Source organism: Halichoerus grypus, chromosome 3 (genome assembly GCF_964656455.1).
Source record: "Halichoerus grypus chromosome 3, mHalGry1.hap1.1, whole genome shotgun sequence".
Taxonomy (NCBI): domain Eukaryota; kingdom Metazoa; phylum Chordata; class Mammalia; order Carnivora; family Phocidae; genus Halichoerus; species Halichoerus grypus.
In genome coordinates this window covers 88,860,989-88,879,849 of record NC_135714.1, presented here as the reverse complement: position 1 = coordinate 88,879,849, position 18,861 = coordinate 88,860,989, and the positions used below count along the sequence as shown (strand labels likewise).

Genomic DNA, 18,861 nt, shown 5'->3' with positions numbered 1-18,861 from the left:
CTCGAGTGTCTTCTCAAAGGATTTTCCCATTTGTGACTCGCCCTGTGGAAACGTGTTTCTAGACCAGCCAACTTATGAAGCAAAGAGTGTACTTAAGACATGGTTGGGTTTTTCTGACTTTAATCCTGTATTCACTTTCACTTTTGGAGGAATGAGGATTATAACACTGACTGTTTTATTTCCACTACTTGCAGGGCTATCCTTTAAAATGTTTAACTTATGACTGTCTTTCAGCAGTTGTCTTGCCACTTAAAAGTTATAAAAATTCCTCGAGATTTCACAGTCTAAGTTTTTAAAAAGAGAATTAAAATATCACTCACAGTCCCCTCAAATGAAACTGCTCCAATTTCCACAAATAAATCAGCCTTTCAGGAAACTGTCTTTTTCTCTCCATCCACTTTCTATGAGAACTAAATCTAGTCCTTAGTCTCATTGGTAGATTATCCAGCCACTTTCCATTAGGACACTAAAAATAAAAGGTTTTAAACTGCAGTTAATACAAGCAACTTCCTTTTATTTACAAGTTTACTGCAACTTTTAAGCCCTGTTGTCAAAACAAAATAAACCAATAATTCTTATTCTAATAAAAAGAACATGGCAATGGAACTTAGGAAGTCCAAAATTCACTTATCCTCTAGTTCCTTCAGTTTCCTTATCTATTACATGAAAATAATAATATCTGCCCTATCTCATCAGAGTTTTATGGGGTATAAATGAGATGAGAGAAGGGAGTTAGCAAAGTCAAAATTGCTTTTAGGAATACAAAGGTGTTATTGTGCAAAATATTGCAAACCTGATTCATTGGTGTTGATAGCTTTCAGATTTGATTTAGTAGAAATAAGTATTATTTTATTAGCCACATCTATTTCACTCCCCATTTGGAACTCAGTTGAATGTAAATGATCAGAAAGAGAAGTCAGTATAAGACAGTATTTAGGGCCCTTATGTTTTGTCATGTTTTAATTTTTCCTTGGGTAATAACAATTACAGACATCAAAGAAGCTCACATATGTATCAGTTTCTTCAGTAAGTTTATGATTTCCTTCTCCTTCCTAAGCTTTTCCCTCCTAATTTTTTTTTTCATTTTGATCCTTGACTGCTGACTTGTTTAAAACATTCTTTTTGAGATTTGTTCATTCACTTGCCATAAAGGTATCGAGCATCTCTATGGGCTAAGCACTGAATAAAAGTAGACACTGAATATGCCCCCATGTGGCTGATTGTCTGATGAAGGGACAGACAATGAATGGGCAGAAAATATAAATACGTAATTATGAAATGAGCTATGCAGGACATGAACAGAGCTCAATGCTGTGCAGTAGGATATTGTATGTGAGGGGTATGTGTCTGAAGTTGGTTGGTGAAGTGTTCTTTGAGGCGAAACCACGTAAGCTGAGACCTCAAGAAAGAGAAGGTGCCAGCCTGGAGAAGAGATGGGAAGAATTGGGCGAGGGGGACCAGTGCTCCATGGACAGAGGCCTGAGGCCTCATCTGTGTCTCTAAAAGAGAGTAATGAGCCGCTTCCTAAATCCAGAACAAGGAACCAGATCCCTGGAGTTCCTTGAACACTTGCATGGATATGACAGCTGAAGAAATTCCAGTATGTACCTTCCTCCTGTGGCAGTTCCTATTTTCTCAACAGTCTCAAATGGCTAAGTTTTCTCCCTTTTTTTTTTGCTTGTAGCATGTTCATGGGACAGGGGGGTTAGAAGGAGTTTGAAAACCAAGGCACTTTTGTTGGCCTCATTTTAGAAATAGATGGACATTAAGGAGGGCATGTGATGTAATGAGCACTGGGTGTTATACGCAACTGATGAATCATTGAACACTACATCAGAAACTAATAATGTACTATATGTTGGCTAATTGAATTTATTTTTTATTATTATTTTTTATTATGTTATGTTAATCACCATACATTACATCATTAGTTTTTGATGTAGTGTTCCATGATTCATTGTTTGTGTATAACACCCAGTGTTCCATTCAATACGTGCCCTCTTTAATACCCATCACCAGGCTAACCCATCCCCCCACCCTCCTCCCCTCTAGAACCCTCAGTTTGTTTCTCAGAGTCCATAGTCTCTCATGGGTAAAAAAAGAAAGAAGCAACATTCTTAACTAACCTCCATATTCTTTTCCACGAATCCCTCTCTGCAGATTTTATAAGCATATTTGCTTTGGGAATGTAGTCACCCTCTGTGGTATCCCGATGGAGTACAGTACCTTTTAGGAAAGCAGATTCTACTTCAAGATTTTCTCTCAGGTCTTACATATGTCCCTGCCACCCAGGAGTCATCCATCATCCTGTAATTTTCCGGTGACTGTGTCACAATGAAATAAGTGTAAAGCTAGAGAAAATGTGCTGGTCATAACTGTGACAGTGCCTCGTGAGTTAAACAAACCGACCTGCTACGTGGCTTTTTCCAACTCGACATCATTAACCCTTTGACTTTATCTGTTGAACCCTGACTTTCTGAAGACCGAGAGGGTCAAGGAACTCCCAGTAACTGAGAGCCCGTGACATTCATACATTCCAGGAATAGAGAAAACCAAAATTCCAGATCTCAAAATTATAATTTATTACTTTAGAATACACTTTTAGCACTGTATCAAGGGAAGAGATACATATTTATATGTTTCTATTGACCTCAAGGAATATAGCCCTTAAGTATTTTGCATTCAAAATAAACCCATGTTTTTAGAAGGTGCATTGTTTAGCTTGGAAATTGTTGACATCTTAACAGATGCCATGTTGGTATGGTCTTATGGAGCATAGTCAGGCCTGTTAGTCATGGGGCTCCTTTGAGTGCCATGTTGATAATGGCTGTCTGTGTGCTTGTGTGTTTCCTATTCTCATAACTTGTGGACTAATCTCTCATGCGTTTTGTTTTAGGGTGACCCTGGATCATCTGCTGCAGGAATTAAGGTAACTATAACCTTGCGAGTGTTTGTACCCCAGGAGTTATAGTTTTGAATTTTATAAACCTCTACTTTCTCTTCTTTTGTACCAGTTTTGGTGGTTATAACTGTTTTTATTCTTCTGCAATATTCAGCTCCCAAACTCAACAGAGAGTATCTGCTGGAAATCTGATAAAGGCTTAAATAAGAGGTCTTGCCTTCACTTCTCTCTGCAGTTGGTTTTTATAGAAATGGGGATTTGTATGTGAGCTTTAGGTATGTTCACAGCAAAAAAAATTCCCTGTCTCTGGTGAGATATAGAGTAATAGAATAAAGTGAATGAAATACATGTGATCAAGAAGGCTAGGCCATCTCTGTGAAAGTGTCCAGAGGCCTAAAGGTTTTGGAAAATTCTTGTAAGATTGTTTTTATCATCTTTGGTTTTCTTTTGGCCAGGGGGAACCTGGAGAATCTGGTCGTCCAGGGCAAAAGGTAATACCTCTCTTCTAGTGTTCTTTGTACTGCCCCGTATTTGCCATTTTATACCTACTATCCACTGTGTGATATGAAAACCATGATTGGAAAATGATGTAGTTTTCATGCTTTGCATGCAGAGTGTTATTGATTGTTTTGCATTTTAAAAGGGTTGATGCTGACCATGGCAAAATAGGAAATGCCCTGTACATGTGAAAAAGATGCTTTATAAACTAAGGTCTGCATATACTCAGCTGTCTGAGGCTAACAAAGATCAGTCGGGTTGGAATGCCAACAACTTATCTTGCATGTTTAAAGTTACTCTGCATGTTTCTATCATTCATGAGAAGAAATGAATATTTACTAAACTGTTTCAGTCGGGAATGATAGCTTCTTATATTCCTTATATTCCTTTTCCTTTCATTTCAAATACTTCCCTACTGATAATTTTTTTGTGTGAATTGTATCTACCTATGCAGTGAATGTTATGTTATACAAACCAGATTTGTTAATAAACGAAGTTTTAATTGGAGACACTAGCCAAGCACTTTAACCAATCTGTGAATACATACATGGATTTCTTTTAATCATTTGTACTTCACTTCAGTGATAAATTAGAGGATATGCAGTGATAATGTTTAGATTCGTATTCTCATTTGAGTCTGAGGCAGGAAACAACTGTTAGCAGTTTATTGTCTGAGCATCTGGATATCAGTGCCCAGTGCTGTCAGATTTTAGGTGACGGATGTGTTGGAGCTAACGAGTAAATGTGAATTCCACATTAGGTTAAATCTCTTAAGATCATGACTCTCCCTTTATCCAGCAATAGCTGATTTTGTAGGAAAAAATATGATTAGAGACATAGAATTTACCTCAGTAGTGTAAAGGAAAAGAAAGAATAAATCTCATTATAGGAGTTTGGAATCCTAAGGCCTGGTAAAATAATGTTCCCACACTCTTGAAGTCATTGGGAGGATGATTGCTTTGTTTTAAACACTTAGGATTAAAGTAATTTTTGAGCAGGTCTTTCATGTTCTTTTAAAATTCCTTTAATTTAAAAATAGAGTTTTCTTTTGAAACTCGGGCTGTAAGAGTAATGATTCATCACGCCCAGTTTCAGGTAAAGTTCAGACTTTTCCAAAGAGCCCAGCAGAATTCTGCAAATTTTGCTATTTAATTCCTAAGATTTCCTATTGATTCTTTGTGTAAGAAATTTGAAATCAGCGGTATCATCAAAGATCTGTGGTCTGCTTTAGTTTGAAAAAGCAAATAATCTTCTCAGATGATCTAATTTTAGGCCCCTTCATCTTTAAAAATTAAAGGCTAAATTTAAACTACTCTCGAAATATGTGATATACTAAAAGAAATATCTGCAGGACGATTATGCCTTTTTAACAAAACAAAACAAAACAAATCTGCTATAATTTTGCAGAGGTTCCACTTTTCAGAGTGGAAGATCCAAAATGATTTTCAATTGCTTAATAAAATACTGCCTTATCATGATTATTTAGAAATACAGTTTAGATTCATTCCTGGAAGTTTATAGGTTTACATATGGAAACACTGGATTTCCTTTGTATTTCATTAAAAATCTGCTTTAGATTATATGGAGAGAAGGGGTGGATTCATTAAAAGCTCACAACCTATCTGAATGAGTACGTGCCCTGAAACGAACAGCATCTTTTTCATCAGTATTTAGGCCAGATTCTATCCTTTGACACAATCTCACTTGCCCACAATATTTATGACTTCCTTTGTCTAATATCAGGATTTGGCAATACTTACCCAACATTGCTTTAAAAGTAGAGTATTCCCATGCTTGCCACTTACTTAAGATTAGAAAATGACAAGCAGAACTGAGTACAGAATCAATTCAAGAGATCTTCCATGGCATTTTCCTCATCATTGAAGAACTGTGTTGTGGATTCTATACTTAAGCTCCTGCGTGAGGGACATTCCAGAAATGTAGAGTATGGTGACAGAATGAAAGGCCCATTGATGAGCTTTCCACTGTCTGGTGTTGTCTAATAATGTAGAATGATTTCATCATCATTTTTTTTTTCTTTGATAGATTCAACAGTAAAGTGTGTGATTGCTACATGAGTTAGAGTCTGTATTTATGTTTGTAAACTGAATGTGTAGATTTATAAAAATAGGTATTGTGTTTCATCACATAGTTCTTTCTAACTTCTCTGCATCTTTTTTAAATATATTTTTTAATTTTCATGGGGATAAAAATACTTGATCCCCTTCTGGAAGGGACCCTCCCAGTTGAAGTATATCTAAAAGTACTGGGGGCAAAAGCAGAATCCCAACTTTGACAGTGGACAAGGGTCTCCTTTAATGGAGGGTAAAGAGTCAAAGGGAAAGGAAAAGTATAATGTGTAAAGTTTAATCTACTTGGACAAGTATTCTTTGAACAGAAGAACAAACCCATTCTTAATTATAACCCAGATCTGACCTTGGGCCATGCATGCCCAAGGACTCAACCCAGAGAAGCTCCTGGGCCAAGAAATAAGCAAGAGTGGAGAAGTCAACAAAAACTGTGTCTCACTGGAAGACAAGCCTTCATGGTGTAAATACAGGGAATTTATATAGGAAGAAAAGTCTTCCTAAGAATGTTGAGATGTTCCACAAAGGGTAACATTAAATATTTTATAATCTTTCATTGCATTGACTACTACATTAAGTAAACATAAATTTGTAAAGTTCAAATTCCTTTCTGAAATAGTTTTCCTTTAAAAAGTCCATTTAATAATGTAATATAAATACATATCTACATACATGCACATGTAATACAAGGAACAGCTAAATGCTAAAGTCTCTGTAAGTATTCAACCTACATTGTAAAATATCCCATAATGTTTCATACATATTTCTCATTTTCTCATTTTTAGGAAACATGGGCGTGTGTCTGTGTATGCATGTGTATATAAATATCTTTTTTAAAGTAGTCATACAATCCTTTTAATATGGTGGGAGGGAAGTGTATGGTGAGAGCTTCTGCAGGGAAACAGTGTTATGACCGCTGTATTTTCACACGTTTCAAACTCAGGATGCCCTGAGTTTTGGGGGCCTTTCCAAAAACAATACAAAGCTATAGATTTGTCACCAATAGGTTTACTTTTATTTGTTGTATATTCTACTGCAGTTTACTGTATATTCGAAGGCCTTGTACTTTTTTTTTGTCTTTAATAGTATTACTTTCATATCATGAAGAGCCATAATTTGCTCTGGTATTATCATTACTTTTAAGTAAAAGAGAATCTTCAGTAAAATATGGATGCAGCCCTTCTACTGGATCTTCTTAAATTTATCAAATGAAGGGCAAAGGGGAAAGAAAAATAAAATAGAATGTATAATGTATAATGTTTCTTTGGGAAGTTTAATCCACTTGGACAAGTATTCTTTGAATGCAATCTCAAATTCTTAATGATCATTCTTTCTTCTCTGGCATAACCTCATCTTAGTCTTACTGTTCACTGTACAAAATTTGAGTTATATAGTTTCAAACAGCGTAGGTTTTCTTTTGCATTCCTGAAGTACCTGTGACCTAAACCATCAGGAAAGTCATTGTTCCCTTTATATCTAACCATACGGCTTAATAAACAGTCTCTGGAGTCAGTTTTTGATAATACCAGAGCAAATTATGGCTCTTCATGATATGAAAGTAATACTATTAAAGACAAGATATCTGATTGTAGGTTTTCCTTGGAATGAGGATTATTAAAGCATTTAGATGAAAAGAAGGGTCTCCCTTTACCACTTTTATTTAGTTTAATGCCCTAGTCTCTTTTAGTGTAGTTGTCTGTCCCACTGACTGACCATTTTGAAACAGTGTGTGCCTTTGACCCTCAAATGTTGTTTCCACAAATAATAGTCACCTCAGTCCAATATAGGATGGACTTTCATTTTCCCCGGCGATTCCTTCATGCTTCTTTAGTGGAATTCAGGAGATTTTTCTAAGCAATGTAACCTCTTGTCACTATACTTTGTACTTAAAATAATGTAGACAATTCTGTGAAAATGAGATTTAGCTTGACTCCAGTGTGCTCACACAAAATGTACCACTTAATCTCAAACCTGTATTCAGGAACAGCTGCACGCATGGTACCATTAGCCCTAAATTGCTAAGCAGGGTTACCCAGACTCAACAATTGTCAGAAATACAGGCTGGAGTTAAGTATAATCTTAACCATGCATTTATCTTCTCATCATTCAGGAATGGAAAAGAAATCTTACTATACTTTTAAGTGAGCAAGACTTTTAATGTATATTGTTTTGATGTGACCATCTGTTCACACAGCCAACTCTTGATTATCTGAGGTAAGAGAGCCCGGGAATAGGATGCATTATTCAAATGCATACATAATCCTCATTTCAGCAAAGAGCTTCAGCTTCCGCAAGAAATCACTTACCAGGGAATAATAAAAAGTAGGAGTTCCTTTTCCTTTTACTTCTCTTGCTTGCCTTCTGGTCGAGTTGCTAATGAGCAGTGAGATGGCAGGAAGAGAGAAAACCCTGAAAAATCTGCAAAATGGTCAACCAATCCCTGAATCAAGAGTTGACTGAATTGTATAATCTCACCAAAGTTCTTAAAACTAGACAGTATTTATATATGTGTGTGTATATATATATGTATATGTATATATATGTATATATATACATATACATATATATATAGCAAGTATTCAGTTAGGAACATTTGCCATGTTTTTCTCCAGATACTATGACTGAGTGACTATTGTTCTATAATGCTATGTGATTTTCCTATGTAGGGTGAACCAGGGCTTCCTGGGCTTCCTGGACTTCCGGGGATAAAGGTAAATACTGCACTGACAGTCTCAGCTTCATAGAACTGTAATTGTGAAAGTCACAGAAATCAAAGGAAAATAGGTAAAAATGAAAACTAAAAATATAATGCTACTCTTTAAATACTCTCCAACCATCTCAGTCAATTAAATTTTTTAAATCGAGGGGCGCCTGGGTGGCTCAGTCGGTTGGGCATCCGACTCTTGATCTCAGCTCAGGTCTTGATCTCAGGGTCATGGGTTCGAGGCCCGCATTGGCATTTTTAAATTGAAAACTAGGCACAGGTATTGCTGACATTTGCCATTGCTATCTGGACTGTATATTCTACTATTAGAACCTACTATGCCACTTGAAAAAATGTCAGTGCCACATAGGAATTCTCTAAAGTCTAGAATGTCCACTTTCACGTTTTAATTTTATTCTTAACATCCTGTCAGATTCCGACTGGAATCAGAGTCTTAACATCCCCATAAATCGAACTATTTAGGCAGCTGTTTTTGCAATTCATTCGTTGTAACAATCGCTCTAAAATATCTTCTGCTTCCACTTCCTGTCAGTAACTCTCACTGCAAAGGACAAATCAGATGACTATTCTGACCCATATACTATTTCCATAAACTTTGTGTGTATCTTTTGAAATAATTGCTTAAAGCTTAGTTTGAAAACATTGTTTTACATGTTTTAAAACCATCTAAAAATGTCAAGAAACATACATTTTTTTTTTAATTGCTGAAAATTTTTCACATGGCAACTGACAAGGCTTAAAGTTCTACTGCCTTAGCAGTGTTGACTCCTTTAAAATCTGCTTTCTAAAGCTTAAAAGCTTTAAAGTGTTTTTTTTTTTGTAATTCTAGAACAGTTTGGTAGAGGAACATAACGCCAGTATATTTTTCCTTACATTGTTCTCATAGATTTTGAATCAATCTTTAGTGTGCATTAGACCATTCTAAGATGAATAATCCTAGTTTCAGTGTGAGGGTTATGTATACTGTTAGATGAAGGTTGTGTTTGAAGTATGGTACATGAAATAATATGGCTTTAGAAATAAACATGTTAAATTATTGAGTTCCCCAGACATCATATGGTATTATATATTTTATGACTTTATTTGGTATAAGTAACAGACATGAAAACTGTGTTTTTCAGGCTGGCAGTCAGAAATTTCTGTTTTTTGTTTGATGTTTCCAGATTAGTATCATGGACATTCAGATATGTCCTTTTAATATATTTTGTCTTTGGCTTCCACAGTGAAAAAGTACACTGTATGACAAACCATACTAAAGGGCCAAGTCTTTTCCTTATCACTTGATATTTAGCAAAATAATTAAATATGTGATTTCATATTGTAGAGTAATTTATGGCAGTTCCTTAGTAATTCCCACACATTAAAAAAAGAGCCTTTTACAAATGATTGGGAGATCATAGATGTTTAAAACAAATTTAAGAAAATTATACTCAACATGAGTTAAAAAGAACACTGTTGCATTATAAATAAGGGGGAAGGCATTGGAAAGGAGGGACATTTGGGAAGGGCTGGGGGAGGGTTTCCTGCAGCACTTACTCCTAAGTTAGCAGGGCTGTGCTTCCAATGCCGGGCTAGTGTGCCAGGAACCTCAGCGCTGCATTGAAATGTGCTTGTCTCTTCTCCTGAGTATGAGGCACTGTCTTCGTGAGAAAGATTATGTAAGGTCACGGTGAAGGTGTTGGGGTTTTTCCCTCCGAAACAAACAAAAACCAATTTGAATTACTCTGTTTTCATTACCTCTTATTCATTTTATGTCTCCCACCACGAAAAATATCCCATGGCCTTTCCCTAGTCATATGTGACCTTTTGAACTTTATGACCTATTTTGAACTTTTTCAAATTGGGACGAGTGTTGGTGATTTGTCACCTCCAGTAAACACTTTTACTCCAAGGGTCCTAGGACATTGCCAGATGTATTTTGTCAAGGTCATATAGCTGATATTTTCCTTTGTTTTTTAAACCTTGACTGTGATTGTTGTGATAAGAAGCTATCAATTGACAAAACCTTTTATCTTTCACTAGAGATCCTTTTCTGTGCAATTAGCAAGTGCTGTTGGGGAATTACCCAGTATTTGATTTAAATCACAGATTCTGTTTTTGGTTTAATTAGCTTTGTCTTCTCGCTCTGGTTCAGGATATGAGCAATGTTCTTTATAATGTAGTAGGTGCTCAGAATACAGAAGTCATCTTGTGAAGGAGACTATTTCAGAACACATAGTCATTAGCAGGCATTGGATATTTATAAATGTAGAGTTACAAGTTTATAACCTTACGATATAGCTTCATTAACTTGAGCTGTTCTTTATTCCTTCAATATACCTTGCTTCTACTCAGTTGCTAGCCACAGGATAGTTAATCGTGATTTCATAGTTTGAATGAGTAACAATATTTAAAAGATGAAACCACATGTATGGATTTAGAACGTGTGGTAGCAAGAACTTGTGTGATAGTTCATGCTTTGGAAATACTTCCTGTTGCTATTCATCCCCTTCTTATCTGCTGGTACTACAGACAGCATGCAAATGCCATCCGTTATTTTACAAGACATTGAGGAAACCAGCCATGACATACCAGCGAAGCTTTGATTCACCACCTGTTGCTCTCAGGGAATGGTGGGGAACTTAATGAGCACCCAAATGCCTTCCACACAGCTCTTAGGAAATGAGCAAAGTGCCTAAATACAGACAGCAGACTCATCTATCTATCACCTCAGAGTCCCACTCAGAGAAAAGTGCTGATACCTTGGGCATACATAATAAAAGTCACCAAGAACAGGCATACCTTAATTTCAAACTACTCTTAAGCTTCCTGCACAAGTATTGGAAAGTTCTCTCACCATGTGGAAGACATTTGGAATTCCTATTTCATGCATTCATGGTTCATATAGTGTCAAGATGTTCAGCTGGGAAAATTAAATTATGCACAATGTACCATGTAGACATTGATCTTCTGGAATAAGATTTGAGCTCAGAAAATGATTTTTATAAGCAAGCCTTCATATATGTTTTTCATGGGTAAAACTTACTGTAACTAGCTTTTCTGATATCACATAAAAGGGTAAGATCTGAAGTTCCTATTTAAAAAATTTTTTTCTCTCCACACTTATTTTGAAATATGTAAATATGTTACTTACCCCTTTTATGATTATATTACCCTAGTAATGAAGCAGTATAGAGCAGTGATCAAGAGACCTGACTTTAGAACCAGACCACCAGTGTGCGGGTCCTGGTTCAACCCCTCACCAGTAATGAAGCTGTATCACGACATTGGGCAAGTTATAATAATCTCCCTGTCCTCTGGTTTCCTTATAAAATGAGAATCATCACTGTACATAACTCAGAGAGTTGTGTATATTAAGTGAATTAATATATGTGCAGCTCCTAAAATATTGCCAAGCATATAGTAAATCCTATATAAATTTTAACTATTACTCTTTCTTTCTCTTAGAGCAGCTCAGAATATTGGAAACATTGGTTATGTACATGTTCAATATAATCTTTCCTCATGTGAGTAATTTTAACCTGGAGAACGTAAAACCGTTTACATTCTATAGGTTAATAGAGGTAAATTCTGAAAACTCCTTTGCTGTGATGGATGAATGTTACCTTTAAGAGCAGTAAGAAACCTACTTTCTCTTGAACATCACACTATTCCCCTTTTCCTATAACTCAAATATATTCCAGGAACAAAGGATGAAGGAACCATCTGTGCATAAGACATGGTACTGTCAAAATTCTCCTTCCTACACTGTTCACAAGAGAAACTGAACATGTAATGAGGAAAATTTTCTAGGCCCCAGTCATAGTGTTACCTGGACCAAGACATTTTTTACAAATATGGATTTTCAATGCATGCTTTTCTCCTTTCAACAGAGACCACCAGTTTATCTCATCATATTCAGAAAGTAGATTGGAAAAAATTTATATAACACAGTAAAATTAATAGCATAGGGAAACATAATACAGTAAAAATTACATCAAATGAAAAAAAGCTTTTAGGTGGCAAAAAAAATTTTTAAGTATTTTCCCTCAAACTTGATAGTTTTCTTCTGGCTTCCACATTAGTGAAAATTTGACATTCAGATTAAGAATTTGAGGACTGGGAGGGTATGAGACAGTAACTGGTTCTTTATACCTCATTATATGAAATCATCGTTGCCACCAAATCATATAAAGGCTAAGCTTTACAGGTGGCAGGAACATTTATGTTGGCATTCTTAGGATTAATTACAGTGTTCAATAATCTAATAGAAATTTACCATCTAAATCCATTGGAGATGAGGTTCCTTCCTCAGAAACATCAAGTCACATTTTAAAAGTGAGAGAGGAAAGTTTTTGGAAGTAACATAGGATGTGAAATGTATTCCTAAAAGAAAAAAGAAAAGGAAGAAATACTGGTTAAAAGGATAAGATTGTGTTATTGTTACTTATAATTATTTCCTTCCTGCACAGAGTGTGTCTGAGCAGCTGAGTAGTTTAAGAATCCAATTAGGAAACTCATGCAACCAGAAATCAGAGATTTTTTAGCAGCCATAATGAAACCTCCAATAAATATACTGAATGTGTTTTCATGATGTAATCCTGTTAAGAAAAAAAAAAGCAGAAAGGTATGTTTCTGAGTTTTAAATAAACCTACTATTGCAGTTCATTTTCATCATATCACCAAGATGTTTTAATTTATACTCAAATTTTATCCTTAAGGGAAATACTGTTTTTGGGACAGACTCTACTTTCTCATTCTTTTTTTTTTTCCCCTCAATAATTTTACAAATCAATCATTACAAAAACTAGCTGCCTGGACGTTCTTATTACAACAAATGTTCTTGCTGTAATCCTCAGAAGCAGGTATCATGCTGACTTGAATTCTAATTAGCCTTTAAGCAAGGAGAATATTGTATGGCTAATGCATTCAGTGTCAAGACACATTAATCAAAATTATTGGTGATGCTTTAGCACCCAGGCAAATCAGCACATATTTTTCAAGCCCTATTGTACTATTTTTGGGCAATGAAAATTGGATCTGCTTGGGAGTAATAAATATCATGGAAAACATGACTTGGGTTAAGCTGGTATGTTAGAGGCTTTTTTAGACAGGTTAAAAAAATAATATCTTTTACTGCTTTAATTGATAATGACATAAAAATAAAACAAATGGTAATAAATGAAAAACCAGAGATTTTTCTGTGGGCGAGAGCTAATCAGGACTTTCTGGCCACCATTCCATTTAACAGATGGTAAGCTCTGGAAGTTTATAGGGAAACACCCGGGGAGCCATTTCTGTGTGAATGAAGCCATCTCTTCCTTTCTTACCTTGACCAATAATCCCCTCTATGTATTTGTTGACTCTTCTCACCTATGTGAAATTCTCACCTTTATGTAAATTTGATAGAAGAGTATTCAGTAGTCTGTCCCAATAGCCATTTAGAAGATAAAGGAAGGTGGTCTCAAATACTTTCTTCCTATGTATTAAATGTGGGCTTGAAGGAAAATCAGTCCGGATTTTATTATGGAATTCTAAAACTTAATGAGACCTTTGACAGTTATTGTTAGATTTCAGAAAGATCATATTCTTAGGGAATTTTCTACCTTTCCTTTGCCTTGTTTTAATATAGAAGGCCAGTTTTTGTTGCCCTCTTTTGTTAAAGAAAGTAATTGTTTGCATTGTTTTGGGGTATTTTGTTTTGTCTTAGGGTGTTTTGTGTGTGGGGGCGGTTGTCAGAATACACAGAATTTATAAGCTATCTCATTAAGCTATTTATTTATTTTTTTAAAAATATTTTATTTATTTATTTGACAGAGAGAGAGAGCACAAGCAGGGGAAGTGGCAGGCAGAGGGAGAAGCAGGCTTCCCGCTGAGCAGGGAGCCCAATGCGGGGCTCGATCCCAGGACCCCGGGATCATGACCCAAGCCGAAGGCAGCCGCCCAACTGACTGACCCACCCAGGCGCCCCATTAGGCTATTTAAAGTTTTTTATTTTTTTTGTTTTTAAAGATTTTATTTATTTATTTGACAGAGAGAGAGACAGCAAGAGAGGGAACACAAGCAGGGGGAAGTGGGAGAGGAAGAAGCAGGCTTCCCACGGAGCAGGGAGCCGGATGTAGGGCTCGATCCCAGGACCCTGGGATCATGACCTGAGCGGAAGGCAGACGCTTAACGACTGAGCCACCCGAGCGCCCCGGCCATTGAAAGTTTTTAAAAGTAACAACAAATGAGTTAAATAAAAGTGGCTTCAGTCAAAAATCGTATCTTTTTTGTATCTTTTTAAATCTTATAGAGTGAATAGATCCCACCTACCTACAGCTTAATTTTCTTGTTTATGCATACATTGCCAATGTATGAAAGAAAGCTAGGTGGATAGAAAGAGAGAGAAGAGGAGAGATCTAATATTAACACTCTAATCAGCAAGGAGAATTTTTGGTGCAAAATCAGGATAATTGTTCAAATATAGTACTTACTAGCTATTGTGACTTATCTTCCTTGAGCTTCATACTGCAAGATCAAAGTTGTGGCTGCTGAAATGGTTAGCTACATTTGGAAAGGTCAGTGTGAGACCATTAGGCCCTCCAAAGTTGGTCATGGGAAGATACCTCTTTGATCTCAGCTAGAGCTATTCTCTGTAGACTTGGTTCTGCATATTTATGTGCCCTGGCTGCTTAAAACTTTCATTCAAATTAGCAACTTGTGTCAGATTTTCAGATGGGACTGCTTGCTGCTGTTGCAACGGCTCCCGGCAATGTACTTCGAGGCCTACACTGTGCTATGGGCTGAATAAATAGCATTTCTTCTGCCCAACCCAAATCCCAGTCTGGTTGCCTAAACCACAGCTACTCTATTATTGATTTTTTTCCTACCAGCTTAACACAGGGAAACATGTTACAGTTTTGGTATTGAGACTTGATTTTTTTTTATTATGTTACGTGGTATATATATACAATGGAATATTATGCAGCCATCAAAAAAAGAAATCTTGCCATTTGCAATGATGCGGATGGAACTAGAGGGTATTATGCTAAGAGACTTGATTTTTGAACTCATTGGTGGTGAGCTAATTAATTAAAGAATAAACAAAGGACAAAACTCATGCAACAACCTAGGAAGAAATCAGATGCAACATCCAAGACAAGAGCAGAAAATTAAACCAAATTTTTCTTCATTTTGGAATTCAATGCTGCATTAGTGCCATATTACAATAGCACAAACAAGGCTTTCCATTTCTCTGACAACCATTTAATCACTGGCTAGCATGTGGCTTGGGGAGCAGAATATTGTGCCAGCAATTAATTGTGTTTAAGCAGTTAAAATTTTGGAATGTGTTAAGAGGTTCTGATAAATAGTGCTGTATATATTTTATCTCTGGGCTTTGGTTAAATCAGAGCTCTGTATTTCTTTTAAGAGTTAGGTATTATATTGTTTTATTTTCCTGTGTCTGTCTCAGGCATAGATGTAGTTGGATGTTTCCAGGACCCGTGAAAACACGATGACAAAAATAACTGATTAAACCTGGATTTAATAGTTATGGTCATGGTAGAGGAACAGAAAATTTTAAGATGCTTGTTCCTCTCCATTCTTCTTTTCTCTCCTGTCTTCTCCCTGCTCTGTCCCTACATTCCTCCACGATTCCTTCTCCTCCTTCTCTCTCTAATTTTTACTTTTCTCTTTCCCTGTATTTGAGCACTAACTTTACAATGACATTTTAAGATCTGTCAGTTGGTTGCCTTCACTCTTTTGATTCCCTTCCATACAGGATCAGCAGCACCAATAGGAATGGAATCCCAATTGGCTTTGTAATCTTGTTCTCAATAGGAACAAAAGTAAAAACCTAAAATGCTATCTCACTAGAGATGGTGATTGACTAGAGAGAGATGGAGGCAAATTTAAATGTATTTATGAAATGAAAGAAAATAAATACATATATGAAACTTGAGAGAAGAACAGATTAAAGTGGCCCTGAAGTAATGATCTTCTCAACTCATTTTTATGCTATTCATTGGGGCCCTGGTGTTCATGACAAACCAATGTTTAAAGCTCTGCCTTTCCCCTATTTTTCTTAGATATTTTTTGTTGTCATTTAAAAAAAAAAAGCATTAACACATCATAAACTGAAAAGATTAATATTGTTTCAGAAAATGTCATATTTTATTGTTTTCACTTCAATGGTGGAGCTATTTTAATTGCTGTTTACCTGTGTAAATACATGTTTCCCTGATTATGACAGTTAGCATCTTCCCTTTTCAAAGGATCTCTGCCTTATGTTTGCATGTAATTCCTGAAACGGCTCATAGAAATTATAATTTGGATTTTCGAATTCAAGTAATTGTCTTATAAATTTTTAAAACTCTAAATTTAGTTGCCCCTTCATTAAAAGTAGTGTAAGGGTTTAATTGCAGTGTTGTTCCAACTTCCTCTTCTGTCCCTCTACCCTACCTTGTGTGCTCAGACAAATACGTGTGAATAATTTCCAATTTAGCAATCTTATTTCCCGTTGATTAAATCAGACTAGATGTATAAAAACAGTTCTGAGGATTATTATATAGTCCAATAAAAATAGTTCTCCTGCTCTTTACCCTGAAAACTTATATAACCTCATTTTTATGTAGTCTGATTTTCTCCAAAGATTTTTTTCCCAAGAGTGTTTTGTGTTTAGATTATATTTCAGCTGCTTTCCCCTACCTTCTCCTAAGTCAGCCTCCTTCCTCTATCCTGATTAACTAGAATTGTGACTACAGTAGAATAACCAATTGCTTATTTTTTTCACCACAAAACCATAGGTTGTCATGGCTTTTCTCCTAGACATTCTAGGAGGTTAGAACTTTTAATCAATTTATATGTAATATATATATATATATATATTCATAAATATATATAATATAATCAACTTATATCTATTGAGGTTTTAATCAAAGAGGCAAGATTTTTTTTAAAGGATTACATTTACTTAGAGAAATTCAGTGGGTATGACCATTTTCTCCTTTTCCTTCCTTACAGGAAGAAAACTCATTCTTAGTACATCTGTCACTTCTCTACCTTATACACTTCTGCTTTTGTAGTCCTACAGTCTCTGACAGCTGGATATTGTCTCATGAAATGATGATATATTCACATGAGAAAATTTAGGGTTACTTCTTGGAAGAAGTTGGAGAGGTATTGCGTATAGCCCCATACAGATCGTAGAGAATCAAAAAGTCACCTTGTATATCACCAATTAGTTGCAGAGTTGTTGTAATACTATTACTAAGCACAATAATAATGATGATAGCTAACATTTTTGAGACTGTAAGATAAGGGCAACAATAATAACAAAGTTATTGTTCACTTTATTCTAAAGACAACATTAAGTGTTTTGCTTGCATTATCTTATAAGTCTTGACTAAGCCACCCTTTAAAAACAGTAGAATCTTCCGTTATTGGGCACCTCAGGATTCCAATTTGCAAAGCCAGGCTTTAACTCAATTCTGTACTTTTGTACCAAGAGTTCTCAAAAATTTTGGTCTCAAAACTCCTTTACACACTTAAAAACTAGGATTGAAAGAATTTTCATTTATGTAGGCTTATATCTATTGAGGTTTCTGTATTAGAAATTAAACTGAGGGGCACCTGGGTGGCTCAGTCGTTAAGCGTCTGCCTTCGGCTCAGGTCATGATCCCAGGGTCCTGGGATGGAGCCCCGCATCGGGCTCCCTACTCAGCGGGAAGACTGCTTCTCCCACCACTCCCCCTGCTTGTGTTCCCTCTCTCGCTGTGTCTCTCTCTGTCAAATAAATTTAAAAAAAGGAAATTAAAACTGAGGAATTTTTTAAAAACCATTATGTGTTAATTAAATAACATTTTTTTATGAAATATAACTGAATTTTCTAAAACAAAAAAAATTAGCAAGAACAGTGCATTGTTATACTTTTTTTTTTTTTTTGGCAAATCTCTTTAATGTCTGGCTTAACAGAAGGTAGCTGGATTGTCATATCTGCTTATGCATTCAATCTGTTGCAATTTGTTGTTTTAGTTGAAGTGTATGAAGAAAAACAGCCTCACACAGATATGTCATTGGACAAGGGAAGATTATTTTAATAGCCTTTTCATAAAATTGTGGATATTCTTCTTCAGTACTACCCAAACTCTACAAATGGTAGTTTCTTAAAGGTTAAATGAAATGTGGAATCTGAAACCATATCAATGAACTTTTCCTACTGTGTACACTAATACGGGTAAATGAAAGAGGTTGAGAACTTCTGTCATTAGCTTAGGAAGTTAAGAAACACCCGACCAGCTCAAGACTATGAGTAGACATATTTATGCATTATTTACTTCAACAATTGGCTTTCAAGCCTGAGACAGAAAAGAGACCATTGATTATTTCCTCCCCATCCTGCCAAGATATAGAGAGGATTAAGAAAATGTCTCCAAAGTGGTTGAGAGCTCTGGAATTAAATAAACATAAAATTGTGATCTTAAAGTTAAGTATGCTATTTCCCCTTGAATAAATTGAGATAAGAAATGAATACATCAATATGGTAGATGCTTTCTTAGAGTGAAATAAGGTAAAACTAATTGTACTCAAAGTCTTTAAAATTAGCCAATATTAGCAATGCTAAAATCATTGTGACTGTCAAATGCATTGCTAATTGTGTATCTGGAAATAAAAAATTTCCCCCCTGA

The 18,861-nt window shown here is 35.7% G+C and overlaps 1 protein-coding gene across 1 annotated transcript in view; it reads left to right on the top strand.

Moving 5' to 3' along the window:
- Positions 1-18,861, top strand: part of COL25A1 (collagen type XXV alpha 1 chain) — a 465,144-nt gene that overhangs the window by 386,850 nt on the left and 59,433 nt on the right. The window contains exons 16-18 of the mRNA XM_078069067.1: positions 2,897-2,929; positions 3,358-3,393; positions 8,154-8,198. Coding sequence (XP_077925193.1) covers positions 2,897-2,929; positions 3,358-3,393; positions 8,154-8,198 — 114 coding nt within the window. The remainder of the gene's footprint in view (positions 1-2,896; positions 2,930-3,357; positions 3,394-8,153; positions 8,199-18,861) is intronic.